At 38.8% G+C, this 17,268-nt stretch overlaps 2 protein-coding genes across 2 annotated transcripts; one reads left to right on the forward strand and one right to left on the reverse strand.

Moving 5' to 3' along the window:
- The first annotated feature begins 333 nt into the window (after nt 1-333).
- On the forward strand, nt 334-7,730 carry slc19a2 (solute carrier family 19 member 2). Its single transcript, XM_067493748.1, has 6 exons — nt 334-542; nt 2,775-3,332; nt 3,448-3,688; nt 3,892-4,081; nt 4,864-5,005; nt 5,127-7,730. Exons 1-6 carry the CDS (start codon nt 420-422, stop codon nt 5,286-5,288), a joined length of 1,416 nt encoding a protein of 471 aa, XP_067349849.1. The 5' UTR covers nt 334-419; the 3' UTR covers nt 5,289-7,730.
- Nucleotides 7,731-14,348: 6,618 nt separating this feature from the next.
- Nucleotides 14,349-17,061, reverse strand: arl6ip6 (ADP-ribosylation factor-like 6 interacting protein 6). Its single transcript, XM_067493755.1, has 4 exons — nt 16,662-17,061; nt 15,753-15,806; nt 15,290-15,422; nt 14,349-15,147 (listed from the first exon to the last, which is right to left on the reverse strand). Exons 1-4 carry the CDS (start codon nt 16,861-16,863, stop codon nt 15,054-15,056), a joined length of 483 nt encoding a protein of 160 aa, XP_067349856.1. The 5' UTR covers nt 16,864-17,061; the 3' UTR covers nt 14,349-15,053.
- Between the last annotated feature and the right edge of the window lie 207 nt (nt 17,062-17,268).

Below are 17,268 nucleotides of genomic sequence, written 5' to 3' on the forward strand. Positions count from 1 at the left end.
TAAATCACTATTTTTTTGCTTCTATATATCTGCTCTGCTAGTATAGATGACACTGGTTTGGACTACAACTTTTATGTAATCTGTTATGTGCCATATGTTACGTTATTTCATGTATTATTTCTTTTTTTAACTTACTTGGCAGACCCTTACTGTATTTTAAATCTATTTTTGTATCTTATTTTGTATGCACCTTGGATCTGAGAGTATCGTAATTTCAATTCTCTGTATGTAGTGCACTTGTGGCAGAACTGACAGCAAAGATGACTTTGACTTTGATCCTGATCAGCTAGAGGCAGTTTTGCTCCCAAAGTCCCGCCCATTGAGTCGCATCGTTAAAACGTCATCACCACAAGTGAAGCAGGCAGAATGTTTTCAAGTGGAGCTAGTGGAGGTCGTAGTTTGTACATCAATCGTTCAACATGTCTGTGCTTTACCAGACCCTTTTGTTATGTGTGTACGGCTTCTTTTCCAGCCTCCGTCCCTCGGAGCCTTTTCTCACCGCCTACCTCATGGGACCAGACAAGAACCTGACAGAGGCCCAGGTGAGTTAGCTTGTGGGGTTAACGCTAGTGACCGGTTAGCACTAACTGCATGTTAAAACCTTGTGACATAACTTAAATTTTGGCGGAACGTTAATAAGTTAAAAACAATCTTTATGAACATGTTCATTATTGGCGTTTCATTGCATTAGAAAATACTGATAAGAATTAAATCGTAGAAAGAATCCTAAAAAGTACAAAAACAGCAAGACTTTAACACACCTGACATTTTACGTACTATTCTTTTTCGCCCCTCTTATCTGTGAAGCACCTGTTTCTCTTTATTTGTTTCTCCTGAGGCAAAGAAACATGCGAATAAAAGTTATCTGAGCAGGACCTTATTGGGCTACTGTATCTACAGTATCTAACTTAAAAGAAATAATTTCTAAAAGAAATATTATGTGCAGTGGTTTGGTTAAAGGCTACTGGACCCAAACACATTGCATAAGATGGCAGCAGATATATTCCTTTCTAAATGCGCAAGTCTTGCCCTTCTATCCAATCAGAGGTCATAGTCTATGGATTATTTTATTTTGAAAGGCGTACCATCAAACAATGATTTGTAAGTGTTTAAATTATATATGTACCAGTTACCTTTTTACTGTGTAAATTTCTACAAAGGTTTACATCTGTACAGAGTTTTGCAAGCTAAGCTTGTACTTTGAGATATTCTGATTGACACTTCTGTTTTGTAGGTCTGCATGTTCAGTCTCATATATTTTTGACATATTTACTGCATGTTATCGTATTTCACAGTGGTGGCCAGACTGGGACCACTTTTGCATTTGGTGTGGTCACCCTAACCCCTGCTCAATCCAACACTCTGGTTGAAGGAGCTTTTATCATGCATTTAAAAGTCTTATTGTCTCTTTTATGCATTTTTGCCAGAATTCAGGCAGAAGTTGTGCTATAAAAGTATCCTTTAATTTTCATCAGGAGTTGCTGCAGCTGTTCAACACAATAATCTCTTATGATAAATTGTTCCCGTTCTGTCAAATTTCTGGTTAATCCCAAAATGATTAGCTCCATTAAGTTCACAGTCTAGGGAAATCTTTCAAAAAGAGAAGCACACTAAAGCAAATTACTGTCCTGTTTTCATCCTTTATAAAGCATCTTAAGCAAAAGCTGGTTTGATAGTTATAAAACCTAACATTAAGCCACATATTGTCAGCTTTATCATCCTTATTATTATTATTATTAGTAGTAGTAGTAGTAGTAGTATTTTGGATGCTGCAATGCACAACATCATACTTGGGTAACTACTATACAAAATCTTGATTTAAATGCTTTTGTATCCATAAGTGTATTGTCGCCCTATGCAGTTAAACCGTTAAAAGACAGATAATAGGTGTTAAGGTCAATATCTATCAACAGGTCCTTCTATTGATGGTGGTGCTAGAAAAATTTGCAAAACAACTTAATTCCTAATTTGTTAAGTGAAGCTCAACAAAAAATTAATCATGCAGCGAGATAATTACCCTAAACACAAGTCATTTTACCGAAGAAATGTTAAAGCCGGACAAAATGTTGTGTTTTGGAATTACATTTAACAATAGTCAAACTCCTGACCTTTATGCTGTGGAAGGACCTGTAACAGGTGCTTCACGCAGGAAATGGGCTAACATCCCGGAGTTAAAGCTATTCTCACACAAGTAGGGTTGGGTACCATTTACATTTGAACCAAAAAAGTGACTGTGGGTTAAAGACCGCTTGTAGCTCACCATTGTCCTGATGTTGTGTTTTTCTTGAACTCAAGGCAGGGGTGAGGTCGCACGGTATTGCTCTCTTTTTTTCCAACGTACACTTGCTCTCTCACCCAGATATACGTTCCTAGCCTAGGTGGCAAAATTTGGTAGTGGTTAATTTAATTTGAACCAGTACTTGGTACAACTGGTAGTACTTGTGTTATTTGACCAGTACCCTTAAAAAATACTGTGTTTAGTTCATTACCCTACTAAGAAGGAATGAGCTAAAACCCATTTGAGCCAATGTGCAGTGTTTAACAGTAATGGAAATGTTTGGTTGAACATACAGCAAAATTTTCATTAATTTCATTTCAAGTCGTTTATACAAAAATTCACAAAATCCCAAACATATATGATGATGGTACAAATGAAACATGGCCACACTCTGGAAGATTATAGAATTTAATAACTACTGAGATGGCTGCAATTGGCACAGTATCACATTACACATGAAATGTAAGCACTGTAATTTTTAATCTGTTGTCTGCAGGTTGTGAATGAAATCTATCCGGTATGGACATATTCTTACCTGGTGTTACTGTCTCCTATCTTCCTGGCGACGGATTACCTCCGTTATAAGCCTGTATTGATCATACAGGCCACTAGTATGGTAGTTACGTATGTCATGCTGCTGAAGGCTCAGGGCATACTGGCTATGCAGCTCCTAGAGTTTTTCTTTGGACTGGCCACAGCCTCAGAGGTGGCCTACTACTCTTACATCTACAGCGTGGTGGACCCCGCACACTACCAGAGAGTTACGAGTTATTGCCGCAGCATCACCCTTTTTGGATCAGCCACCGGATCTCTAATTGGTCAGCTCTTGCTCTCTGAGGCCAAAGTCCAGCTTCTCAACCTCGTTATCATCACTCTGGCCTCAGCTGCTGTGGCCTTTGTTGCTCCTTGGTTCCTACCCATGCCCACGAGGAGCTTGTTCTTCCACAGCAACACAAGAGCATCAGATGAAAGGCAGCCCACAAGGTCATCCCTTGTGGAGAAGGCGGAGGTTTTGGAGAGTAAAGTACCCCTAAAGACCCAAGATGTCTCCACAGTGAGTTACAAGCTGCTTAGTTCACATTGAACACGGATTATGGTGGAGATTTATCAGTTAGAATTAAGTGGTTTTAATTGAAGGAACACTCAAGTCACTTGGCCATGTTTTACAGATACCTAGCTCCAAAGACAAAGGCAGTAGGTTTTTTTTGGAAGAGTTGTGGATACTGCTTGATGACTTTAAGAAGTGCTACAGATGCCGCTCCCTGCTGGCCTGGTCATTGTGGTGGGCCCTAGCCACCTGTGGCTACTTCCAGGTTATCAACTATGCTCAAGCACTATGGGAGAAAGTTCGTCCTTCCAAGGAGTTTGAAATCTACAATGGCTACGTAGAGACACTGTCCACATTGCTAGGTGAGGCTTAGCACGATATCATATTTAAAGGTAATTTTGGTAATTTATTTAGATATACATGCTTTTTCAGCTTCAGTAAATTATCTAACCCAATTAAAATCTTAACTTTTGTCATACTGGAAAGGCCAGCAGCTACTGATGTCTCCGCATTAATGTGTGACTGAACATTATTTTCAGCTGTTCTGTGCTTTGCTGGTCCACAGGGGCTCTGGCAGCTCTGCTGGTGGGCTACCTGCCTGTGTCCTGGGGTCTGTGGGGAGAGCTGGCTTTATGTGTCCTCTCCCTACTGATGGCTGTGTGTGTGTTTCTTATGGAACTAAGGAACATCTGGCTATGTTACAGCTTATACATCTTATTCAGAGCCACATACATGCTGCTCATCACTGTGGCTACGTAAGTACAGAGATTCAGTCATTCATTAATATTCATTTTGATTAGTAGATGGATTAACAGTGAATACAGTCTATCTAGAAGACTTTTGTAGGTGGTGAATTTTGGCGGAGATTGACAAGGCCACTGTTAAACTGTGCACACATCCATATTTAGGTTATTTGACACTTATCTAGGGTGTAAATGTATACAGTGTCCACACAATCTTTCGAGCATATTTTGCCTAATGTGAGTTAAGCAAGCTGTATTTTTCTTATATCAAACTTTTGTGTTATTTGGTTTTCGCAAATAGTATTTCAGTTTCAGTGTTGACAGGCATTTGTAAAGAAAATGAGAAAGAGAGGAAATGTGTAACTGTAGTTGAGATTGTAGCAACAATTGACCATAATGTCCAAACATTTTGGCCAGTCTCTCTGCATGGACTAACGAAAATATTTGAACAGAGAGATGCACTTTGAGAAGCATGCTGATCCCAGAGTTTTGAATATTGCTGAATAATGCTTTGCAACCTGTGGGAATCCATTTGGATCAACCTTGTTGAATCACCATCCCAAAATGAAAACTCAACAAGATCTTAAACAAATAGCAGGGCTGCTGAATCATGGGGGACTGTTATGTTTTTTTTATGTTTATTCCCTCTAGTGGAGGCCGTAGGTTGTGGGTGGATCTGGATTCAGCTTTTTTAAACATCCTCAACTTCCATTACAATTTTTTTCCAACGTGTATTATTTCAGATTTTGTATTGCTAAACTGTTTTCATGACGTTCTGCCCTCTGACCCATCAGATATCAGATTGCAGCCAGCCTCAACATGCAGCGCTATGCCTTGGTGTTTGGAGTAAACACTTTTGTGGCTCTTCTGCTGCAGTCTCTGCTCACTCTGGTGGTGGTAGACTCAGCAGGCCTTGGCCTTGATGTCTTCACTCAGGTAAGGAAGTGTATCAAGTTTTGTTGTAACTTGCAGGAAACGTACATTAGAGTAACCTGACCCTTCTTCCCCATCATAAAGTGTACGTTTGATCCATGCTTCTCTTATTTTCTCTCCACAGTTCCTCATCTATGGTGGCTATTTTGCAGTTATATCTATGTTCTTCCTCGTCGCGGGGATTTGCAAACTGGCCTCCAGGAGGCGCTCTATGGAGGAGGCTCTGGCCAACAGTCAAGCAGAAATATCGGACTCCAATCAGACTCCAATCAGTGACAGCACATAGTTATATTGATTAGTTGCTCACAGACTAAAAGTGAGTGAGCACATTTACGCCACAAGATAAGGCACCACTTCTTTATTGTGTCAAAATAGAAAGTGACACAACAGAAGGGAGAAGCTACAGCTACAGTTAAGATAATGACTGCAGGCTACTCACTGTCTGCCTACATCTCTTGCAGCATAACGTCAGACATTTCCTAAATTAATCGTATTTTCTACAACAAAAGATGTCTAAAACAGAGTTTAATCATCTAATCCAGGCTGCAGGCTGACAGACATCATCCGTTAACAAAGTCTGGTTATTGTTGGTTCTAGTGTCTGTATGGGGATGGCCAATAATAGCATTACCTCAGAAAATGAGCTGTATTATTACTGTATTATTACCTTCAGAGCAATGGGACAAAAACAAAACCTTAGTTCCATGTACTTTGCGATCAGTGGATTTCTAAGACCTTTCTAAGACAAAAAGAGTAAGGGAACACAGCTTTAAAAAAAAAAAAAAGCATTATGGATTAAACATCACAGAGTTATTTTTATTTTTTTTTCCTTCATACTATAATCAGTATTATGGAAATTGTATTGTTTTACGGTCTTCATACATGGAATTGGGAATAGATTACCTTTGTGGAAATTTTTACTGTCGTATCCTTTGCTTTTTTAAATTACAACAGCAAAATGGTGAATAAAACCTGTCTTGTGGAATTTAAAATCACAATTTTATGCTTGTGGTCACAATATAAAATCAAAGCAAAATTATGACAACTAAATACAATTAGATTACAATTATTTCTTCATATTTATTATTTAAAAAAAATCTAAACTTTCTTAACGGCAGTGGTTTTGTTGTTTCAAAATGAAAATCCATTGGCTGGAAAGTACATGGACCGAGCACCAAGAGGCAGAGCTTTAGTGAACAATAAATGCTCTTTACACTTTCGTATAATGCTGCATAGGCAGTAAACAGTGGGCTTATTACAACAGATTTCTGATGCTAGTAGTTTCTTTATTAGCAGAATGAACCTGATGTTAGATGTTTTGGAGATAAAGTCAGAGAGGCCAGATTGAGGTAGTTTGGACATGTTCAGAAGAGACACTGTGAACATATTGGTAGAAGGATGCTGAGCTTGGAGCTGAGGAAGACCAAAGAGGAGATTTATGGATGTAGTGAGAGAGGACATGAAGTAAGTTGGTGTGACTGAAGAGGATGCAGAGGACAGGGTTAGATGGAGGCACATGATTCGCTGTGGCGACCCCTGAAAGGCAACGGCCGGCAGGAAAAGAAGAAGAAGACCTGATGAGAACACTGAACAATACAGAAAATGTGCACCTAAACTACAGTGACTGAACAGAGGCTGAAAGGCTCCTTATAGTCATAGAGTTGGGTGGAGGGAAGGTGTAAGGTTCACAAATACGAATGCTGCTTTTCACTTTAAATAGATGGATTTAGTGTTAGGAGCAGCTGGTGTGAAGATCACACTTTACAAGTAAAGAGATTTGATACTGTGATGCACAATGTTAAGCCGTTTTCAGACATGGAATACCTAACTGCTGCCTTCATTAATCTGTTAAAGTGATGTCTTTGTGTGAACTTTTCTCACAGCTTCATTTAGACACGCTTATGAACGGGATGCAAACAGCAAAGTACATTTGAAATCTGCTATAAATGTTCTATTTTAGCTTTTGTGTTTTAGAGTCAATTTTTCACCACTAAACTTCATTAACATGAACAAGAGTTAATTTATTTGAACCTGGCAAAGCCTGTTATTACATACATCATTTGAAGGCAAGAAAGTGATGGAATGTGTAGACCGTTAACTTCCGGACCCTTTATGCATCACCAGTATGATTGGTCGTTTTACATCAACACTGTGAATATAGCTAAAAATTTTAACAGAATGTCTCCTGTTTAAACTAAGATGAAAATGTTACTGTATCTGACCTAGTAGGCTTGTCATTTCTCCATAATAATAGCAAAGGTGGACATTCGGATGTTCAGTTGCCGCAGATTGATGGAAAGCAGTGCATGTCTGAAAGGGGGCTTTAAAAATGTATAAGAATCCATTTCTATGCATTTGTTTATATTTATTACACTTGATGTAAGAAACTGAATAAACATTAGGAATAGTACATTAATAATTAAATGTTATATTTAACACCAGCCAAAAAGAAGTTTTATTTTTCTTATTGCCTATTTTTATTTATGCCTGTAATTGCATAAATTATGAATTACTGTATATGTATTGATGCTGAAATGTAACACTGTCACTAGGCTTATGTCTATCTACTGTATCAGTAATGAAGACAGTACTGTTGTAGTGAAAAATCTTTCACAATCCACATCTTTATAACTTTATATCTGCATATAATGTTCATTACTGCTGATAACAGTTAGAATTACTGGTTTCCTGGATTACTGGTTAGAAATAAAAGACGTTGATTTATAGTCCACCCGACCCAGTTTCTCCAAACAAAGTCTACACAGAGAAATTAAGTAGCTTGGCAAATGTCTTTTACTGTCAATCATTAGAAGTGTTAATCCCTAAATCCTCAAATCTTAAATCCTCAAATCTAAAATGTTCAGCATGCAATTCAGAAGTGAAACTTGTCAGGTGAATGAACTTTGAGCTTAATATCTTTGTAAAATGCCAAATTTTAAGATTGTTACTTGGATCAGGTTGACTGAAACCCTTATGTAACTACACTCTGTTGATACTTATTTTTATGTGTACAAAGGTGATGTGCAAATACATTCTAAAATTTTTTGGCTTTTTCTGTATGAAACAGAACAATTTTAGTATTTCCTGGAGTATATTCAGTGTATATTCTTATAACATTGGTGGAGGTGGTAAGCAGTTTAATAGCAGTTGGGCGGTCTCAGATTTTTATTTATTTTTTTGTCCTTTCAGCTTATCCTGTGAGTTCAGGGTCACCACAGCGGATCATTGTCCGCATGTTGATTTGGCACAGTTTTTAGTCCGGATGCCCTTCCTGACCCAACCCCCCCAATTACTACCGAGCTTGGACCAGCACTGCACAGCTGGGGAGGGGAATGGGCTGTTAGGGGTTCAGTGTTTTGCCCAGGGACACTTCGACATATAGCCAGGGATGTTCTGTATATCAACATAATATAATACTTCAGGACACTCAAAAGTCAAACACATATTTTGACAGTAAATGTCTGTGTGTTAAACTGCTACTTGGGCAGATGGAAATGCTGTTAGTTGTGCAGGGATTGTGTCAAAAACAAAGGTAGTAGACAAATTGTGACCTTATGAAAAGTTAGAGGTATATACCAATAACCCTATTAATCTATCCAGTCGTAATAGAGAGATTTCTCTCGGCAGGAAAGCTGTTTACAGTACCTCATGACAAACCACTAAAGCAATGAGGACTCCTGCTCTGGAATCCATGAATACTTTACCCAATTCTTTATTCAAATTCCTTAAAATATATTCTTTAAAAATAAATATAACCGGGGTGGCTGTAGCTCAGTTGGTGAGGCAGTTGACCTTGGACCAAAGGGTCAGTGGTTCAATATATCCCTGCTCCTGTCTACAAGTCGAAGTGTCCTTGGGCAAGACACTGAACCCCAAGTTGCTCCCAGTGGGTCAGGAGCCACTGCCATCGATGTTAGCGTGTGTGTGAATGGGAAGCAACATTGTAAAGCCATTTGGATAAAAGTGCTATATAAGCGACTATTTTATATTCAGGGGACAAGTGAATATTTTTATAAATTGAAGGTGCAAGACATAATAATTCAGCAATTTGTTTTCAGCAAAATGTGCTAAGTATTTCAAGACAAGTAGGGTTTTTTAATAATTTTTTTTCGGTAATGATTAGATCAACTGGTTTCTTTGTCCTTTCACTGAGAACTACGTTGGATTCCAAGGCCTCATTTAGCCTTGTTCCTAGGAGTATTTTTACTGAAGTACTTTTGAGTGTGAGGACATTCAACTCTGTTTATTACTCAGCTGCCCGACCAGAAAGACTTAGACATATCAAGACATACTTAAGGCTTTTTTGGACTTTTAATGCACCCAGTAAGTATCCACAGCGCTTAGCTTTTTCTACAATTAAATTCATTATTTTCCTCACAATTCTACAAACAATCCGCTATAATGATAATGTGAAAGACGTTGGTTTAAAATCTTTGCAAATTTAAAAAAAAAAAAAATGAAAAAATCACGTGCAAAACTATTCATGGCCTTTGCCATGATACTTAAAATTGAGCTCTGGTGCATCCTGTTTAAATTGTTTAAAGCATTGAAGGTCCCAATGAGCACAGTGGACTCCATCATCCGTAAATAGAAGATGTTTAGAACCACCAGGACTCTTACTAGAATGGGAAAAACTGCTGTCAAATCAAGACCATTTTGTCAAACGAATGTCTTAAAGTATCCAGTGGTCCTAAACATGCTTGCTTTTCTGCACTGCATCATCTGCTGCCCAACATCTTAGATTTAGTTTTACTCTGCACTCTGTTCCTGGAAATGTGCAGTAGGTCGTAAGGACATCTATATAATTTTATGTTTAAAATCAAATACTACAATAGACTTTTAGCCTCTAAATTGCACAACACCAAAAATTATTTGTATATAGTCATGCTGCTACAGGCTTAGACTGCTGGGGTAAATGGTAAGTGGTCCCGAGCCCAGAGCCCCCGATGCTCTGAGCTCCTTTCCTCCTCTTGGGGTGACTGACGCAGGAAGGTAGAGCAGTCATCCACCGATACCACAGTCTTTGGTTTGATCCCCGGCTCCTCTGGTGTGTCCTTATGCAAGACACTGAACCCCACGGACTTAGTTGCTCCCGGTGACCGTTGGCCAGCTGCATAGCGGCTCCCACATCGGTGTATGAGTATTTGTGTGATTGTGAGCACAAATGGGTGAATAAGAAGCAGTATAAAGTGCTTTGAGTGCCGATAGGTAGAAAAGCATTATAAGTGCAGAGCATTTACCATTTACTCTCGTCCCTCTCTCCTCTCACCCCACATTTGTCACTATTTATGACCTTATGTCTTTTGTGTGTTCTTTCTCCTGTACACTGTAACAAAAAAACTGTTGTTATTGGAAAAAACAAAAAAAAAACCCAGTACCACTGTTAACACCCTTACTGTTGAAATTCTACAGAAAATTTACATTTTAAACCTGTAAATCTAACGGCTCTTATCTGCTGTATTAACATGACGATGCTGTAAAAATTACAGATTCTTTCAGTAATATTTACATAAAATTGTCTCTTATTTTGCCTTAAATCCCATTTTATTTTACTGAAAAATACCAAGCACGCAACACAATTTACCTGTAAAAGCCTCTTTATAAGGCTGTCTTAATTGAAATTTCTGCAAATTTTAAATCAAATGTTGTGTGGAATATAGTGTCTTTTCCAGTATTAAAGACAAGAGTTTTACAGAAAAATCAACATCTAAATACGGTAATTTTCTATAAAATGTATTGAGTAGTTTACAGGCATAAAATCCTGTTCTGAATCCTTTTCAGTATCAATCTGAAAAACTGAACACCATTAGGATCATTGCACTGTCCAAAATAGTTTATATACATACATTACATGCAGGTTGGATCCTTTTATTCAAACTGCATTTTCCTGTTATATTTGACTTGCACCTGGAAATATTAATATAACCCAGGCAACATAGATTAAGCATGGAGTTATTTTACAAAAAGAAAACAAAAAAAAACTTGCCATTACAAGAATTTATTCATCTCAAAACAGACAAAAATATTTTTCATTCAAGTGAATTCAAAACATATGTATTTGTGATATGTACTTTACAAATCTAAAAAACAAAGCATGTGATATATTTGAAATCCTGTTTTTTGAACTGAAATACCAAAGTTGTGAAAAAAGTGGGGGAGCTTTCCTCACAAAATGTCATAGGGACGAATACTTTTTAAAATTTTGTTATTCCAAGTTATTCTAACTCTAATTTTTCCGCCCTTAAGGATTGCATTTCCTTAGACTAAATAGAATTGTACAAATATATGAACATCTTTAGACAAGCCTTTCAAAATGAAGAAGAGCCATGCAAAAGATGAAACACAACAAAATTGAAACTCAGTAACAACTCAGTTAAAAAGTTCTGTTTCTTGAGCTTGAAGACCTAAGCAGATAATGAGGTGAAACAAACTGCATGTAGGGCATCATTATGTGCCATAAATTCTACTGAGTTCAGTCGATATTCAAACATCACGCCACTCATGGTCTGAAAGTTCATCAAGGTAATCAAGTCTAGCACTCTGGGGTTCACATGAAGACGGGATGTGCTTTTCCTCTCCAGTTTAGTACCCTTCTCTGGCTTGATGGAAAAAAAAAACACCTTGAGAATGAGAAGAAAAAGAAAAAATGTATTACTATTGGGGGGGAACCACACACACTATTATTTTTTTTAATTCCAGCTAATATTTTAGAGAGACAAAACAATGAAAGGTAAAAAGTCCCCCAACATCAGGTTGCAGTAGCTACTTTAGATTTAAGTTCAGTAATGTGAGTATGTTAGATAAAGGTCATCTAAAAGACACACCTCTGTAAAAACTCCAGGGTTGATGCCAGCTGTGATGGCTAATGGATGTTAAAGCAATAATAGCTCCCAAACATCATGAACAGGGCAGAAACCTTGCACGTTATATTGTCATGCACAATGTTTCAATCAACACTCAGCATAAAACATCTTGAGGAAAGGACGATTGCCCTAAAAAGTAAAAGCAAACATATACACACAATTAAATAAAAATTACGATGAGACAATGTTCCCGAAACGTTTCATGAAACAATTTGAACTTAAACATTATCAAAGAAATTTAAAGTAAATCAATAGAGAAATGTAAGAAAAACAATGTTTACTTACCAAACACAACAATGGTGGGAGTCTTATGAACTTGATCCATCTGTACTTCCCCAGCCAGGCATACGTCCTCCACATAGCAGAACATGACATCTTCCTTCTCATCAAAGTAGGACAGCAGGAGCAGCATTATCTCTTTAATGTCTCCAGAGCAACCACTCAGCTGTCCTCCGAGCACTTTAAACTTTGTTACATCCTGTAAAAAACCTTTTGCTTTTGTTCACACAAACCGTATTCATGTAGTTCAAGAGTCATTTTCCCTTCAGATCAACATTCCGTGTAAAAGTTTCTTTAAGTCCAGTCCCTTGTTCAAGTTCAAGTTCCTTGAAGTGGACTGCCATGTCAAGTTCCTTGAACCAAAATGGCCACTCTTTCTGAAGGTGTTTTATATTTGTCCCCCGGTTAACCTGTTTACACTGTGTGTAGAAAGTTAATTTCATTAAACGTTTGACCTCTTCTGCATTTGCATCTGTTTGCTGATCCATCTTCAGTTTTTCTTTCTTTTCCTGCTGACTCTCTAGAGTCTCTCCACGTAGCAGGAATTTTAAATCCCAGTAATTTATCCATAAGTGTCTTGAAATGCTGCTCTTTGCTCTGGAGGGACTTCGTCTCTCTCAGAATCATTAGTGCGATGCCTTCGTTTTCTTATTTTTGGGGTCGTAGGCCGCCTCACATTCTCTATCCAATTTTGCATTTGCTTGACTAGAGAGTGATACCCTGGGCCAATCACATCTTGCTCTATAACATCTTGCAGAGAATTAGGATATTTAGCCACAATCTTTTTGGAAACTTCACTCCTTTTACTTATGCAAGAACTTACTTGTTATTCGCAGAATTTCCAAAGGTAGAATGGGATGCAGAGCCTTTAGCTATTAAGCTCCTCTCCTGTGGAACCAGCTCCCAGTTCTGATTCAGGAAGCAGACAGCCTCTCTACTTTTAAGTCTAGGCTCAAAACCTTCCTCTTTGATAAAGCTTATACTTAGTTATAGAAAGACAGGAGGCAGAGCTGGAGGTAGCAGAGCTTAAGATGTTGAGGTTATCTTTGGGAGTGATGAAGATGGACAGGATCAGGAATGAGTACATCCGAGGGACAGCTCATGTTATATGTTTTGGAGATAAAGTCAGAGAGGCCAGATTGAGGTGGTTTGGTCATGTTCAGAGGAGAACCTGTGACTATATCGGTAGAAGGATGCTGAGGTTGGAGCTGCCAGGCAGGAGGTCTAGAGGTAGACCAAAGAGGAGATTTATGGATGTAGTGAGGGAGGACATGAAGTTAGTTGGTGTGAGTGAAGAGGACGCAGAGGACAGGGTTAGATGGAGGCAGATGATTCGCTGTGGCGCCGAAAGGAAAAGAAGTTATGCTGCTATAGGCTTAGACTGCTGGGGGACCCACCCCCCAATGCACTGAGCTCCTTTCATCTTGTCCCTCTCTCCTCTCCTCTCACCCCACAATTGTCACTACTGTGTGACATAGTTGTCTTTGCCCTTCTGTCTCCCTCTCTCTGTCCCTTTCTGCATGTGTCCCTGGGCTTTGAAGCTGTGTATTTTCCAGCGTGCAGCTACTTGTCCTACCAACCTGCCCGATGTCTTGTTGTTGCTTTTGTTGCTCTTTTTCTTTTATTTCTTTGCTTCCCACTCACCCCAACCCATCAAGGCAGATGGCTGCCCACCCTGAGCCTGGTTCTGCTGGAGATTTCTTCTGTAAAAGGGAGTTTTTCCTCTCCACTGTTGCCTAGTGCTGCTCAAGGAAGAATTGTTGGGTTTTCTCTATACATCTTTATAATCTTGACTTTAAATTATAAAGTAAATAAATTTGTATCATGATTATAGACTCCTCATAAGTGTGCTGCAGGTTTAGCAGGCTGATGTGTTCCAGGTTAACCATAACAGAACTCTATCATCTACTGTCACTCTGTCATTATATATTGTTAATGATGATGGATCATTAACAATATATTTCAAATGTATAAACATTATTGGTAAGATATCGTATGTTAGCCTGCAGGTACAGAAATACAGAATTGATAGAGTAATACAGTAAACCCCCCCAAAAAACAGAAGCTAAAGCTGGTGTTCCGAATCCTGTTCTAAGACAATTTCACAACTGAATCAAACATCAAGATAGCCAGTACAGAGAATACAATGACAATGCGAACAGTTCTGATAACTTCATATCCACATAGAAAAACAAACAGTAAAAATAATTTCAAATGTTCCTTTTTAATGACAGCGATCTGCCAAACATGTACAACCAAATCAGAGAGTTTAACAGACATATTAAGGCTATTAGCATCAGCAGAGTTTAAAGGTAAACAGTGTCCCATAAACAAAAGTGTACTGAGTGTCACATGCTTCTGGAAGAAATGCCGTAACTTGAGTAACTAGTTAATTTTCTTTGGTGTTGTGAATGTATTTGAATCCCCACTTTAGTAGGAACTTTCCTCAGTTAATACTGATGTATTTACAGTATCTGTACATGACAGTAAGTTTTTCTTCTCTGCTCGAAATGAATGGAACACAGCTAGTTTTAACATTTGGAGGTCACCATGCACAGCCCTAGTTTGGTGCAAAATGCTTCCCAAGTACAGCTGAGACTCATACGAAACTTCCGTGGCTAAATAAAGTCAGTGTTCTTCAAAGACACAGTGTAAATTGTAAGACGAATTTCCATCTTTTTGTTGACTAGCAGGCAGAAAGTTTAGTTCACAGTTCAGTGAGGATCTATCAGTCATTACTGCATTAAGACTGCATTAAAAAAGCTCGATTACTCCTTGAAAATAAGTGTAAGATTAGGTCTAGGTTAAAGTTGTTGTGGTTAGGGAAACTCTCTAGTAAATGAATGTATATCAATGTAATGTCGTCTGAAGTGAAATAGAATTATGCATGAATGTGTGCGCGTGTGTGTGTCAGTTGAGGCTCCAGATGACGGTAAGCATAGCCATGATGCCATTTAGGAGAGCGACACCATAACCCACATGGAGACCTTCACCAGATACATCTCTAGAAAAAAGACACACAAAGACAAACACTGATTCCTGTTTCTAACATACTGAAGTCGTCACTGGGAGTCACTTCAAATCCTGCATTGAACCCCTCCGGCCTCATTTGCTGTAAGAAAGATAGTAGTCTGATAGACCGTTACCTGAAATGGGCCAGTGCCAGTGGTTTTGGAAACACCATGCCACGCTGGTATGAGTCAAAGTAGGTGAGAGTCCACGAGACGATAAAGGAGGTACTTCCTACTAACAACGAGAGCACTGTAATACTCCAGAAACCTGCACATACACACACACACACACACACAGATACTTTTACATATTTTGAAATTAGAGCTAAATAGAAACTTGGTTATAATAGAGCCATATGTAGGTTACAAATTGATGCTGCTGATGCTACTGTAAATATACAATAAACACTAACTGGTAAATTGGCATTAGTGGATATATGCTGAAATGATTTGCTTATCATCTCTGGTGTGGAGCTGTGTGAATCTCCAGAAATAATATGGATCCTTCATCCACATACCTTATGAGGTCTAAACTGTACATGAAAATGATTAAAATATATATAGTAGTAGAGCAGTGACTAGGGGTTATGATACTCACCTAAAACCTTCTCTTCAGTTCCATTTTCTCCTCTCACTCTCTCTGCCCGCAGCTCTGAAATAGTCACTACCAATCAGTATCACTAAAACCAAATAGCATAGAGGTGGAAAGTACATTTATTTATGTACTGTACTTCTGTACAATTTTGAGGGAATTCTAATTGACTAATTACTAATTTTCAGAGGTTAATAGCTTTCGTTTCCTTTCGGCTGTTCCCTTTCAGGGGTCGCCCCAGCGAATCATCGTCTCCATCTAACCCTGTCCTCTGCGTCCTCTTCACTCACACCAACTAACTTCACGTCCTCCCTCACTACATCCATAAATCTCCTCTTTGGTCTTCCTCTAGACCTCCTGCCTGGCAGCTCCAACCTCAGCATCCTTCTACCGAAATATTCACAGTCTCTCCTCTGAACATGTCCAAACCACCTCAATCTGGCCTCTCTGACTTTATCTTCAACACATCTAACATGAGCTGTCCCTCTGATGTACCTGATCCTGTCCATCCTCGTCACTCCCACAGAGAACCTCAGCATCTTAAGCTCTGCTACCTACAGCTCTGCCCCTTGTCTCTTCTTAAGTGCCACTGTCTCTAAACCCTAAAACATGGCTGGTCTCACCATTGTCTTGAACACCTTTCCTTTCATTTTCGCTGATATCACACATCACACATGACACTTTTCTTCACCCATTCCAACCTGCTTGCACTCACCTCTTCACCTGGACTTGTACTACAGTATACCGTTTTTAATAGAAGCCCAGTGTGCAGGGTGTCCAAATTTGTGGTCGGTTACCTTAACTTCATTTTAGGTTTTCAAAAGCTTAAAGGAGATCTAATAAACTACTCTTGCCATATTTTTTTATTTTGTTTCTGTGAATCACTTTGACACAAAGTAGCACATCCCTGCTTACCTTTGAGTATGGGGTAGGCAAGGGCGCAGAAACAACCAATGGCGGCCACAACTGCGGCGGAAAGCAGAACCGACAACACGACCACTGACCACGGTTTCGGGCCGCTCCGATGGATATGCTGTCGTCCAGCACCACCATCTGGCCCTTCTGTAAACACGATACTCTCACGGAGTTTTAACGCAGGGCTTTCTGAATGTTCCATTATCGTCTGAATAACATGAGCAATCCTAAATGTTATGTTAAATGGTCTAAGTATTGGTTCTTAGTATTCTTACAGTTTGAAATTCAGTTCACGGAACAAGCCACAACTAGTGTATTTACAGAGCTATTTATTCGCCCGGCCGCATTTCAAAAACTGCTTAACAAAAACTGTAGTTGAATCAGGAACTCGTTCGCACTTCCGCACACAAAATTGTCCCTCTGGCTGTTCCGTCAGTGTAGTTTTTCTCTCTCTGCAAGCTTGTGTCTGACACTATGTTCCTATTATCTATAATGTTACTTATAGATAATTATAATCATGAAGTATGACAAATTATCTTTTAATTGGCTACTTGATTTCTCCTGGATTTACTGTTTTGAAATATAACGCTAGCTTTATTTGACTCAT

This window comes from Channa argus, chromosome 23 (genome assembly GCF_033026475.1).
Source record: "Channa argus isolate prfri chromosome 23, Channa argus male v1.0, whole genome shotgun sequence".
Taxonomy (NCBI): Eukaryota; Metazoa; Chordata; class Actinopteri; order Anabantiformes; family Channidae; genus Channa; species Channa argus.

Coding starts and splice junctions, on each gene's coding strand:
- slc19a2 (XM_067493748.1), top strand. CDS start 420: ATGTCTGTGCTTTACCAGACCCTTTTGTTATGTGTGTACGGCTTCTTT. Junction 3,333..3,447: donor AGACCCAAGATGTCTCCACA/GTGAGTTACAAG, acceptor CATGTTTTACAG/ATACCTAGCTCCAAAGACAA. Junction 5,006..5,126: donor GCCTTGATGTCTTCACTCAG/GTAAGGAAGTGT, acceptor TTCTCTCCACAG/TTCCTCATCTATGGTGGCTA.
- arl6ip6 (XM_067493755.1), bottom strand. CDS start 16,863: ATGGAACATTCAGAAAGCCCTGCGTTAAAACTCCGTGAGAGTATCGTG. Junction 15,807..16,661: donor TGCCTACCCCATACTCAAAG/GTAAGCAGGGAT, acceptor TGACTATTTCAG/AGCTGCGGGCAGAGAGAGTG. Junction 15,423..15,752: donor AACTGAAGAGAAGGTTTTAG/GTGAGTATCATA, acceptor GTGTATGTGCAG/GTTTCTGGAGTATTACAGTG.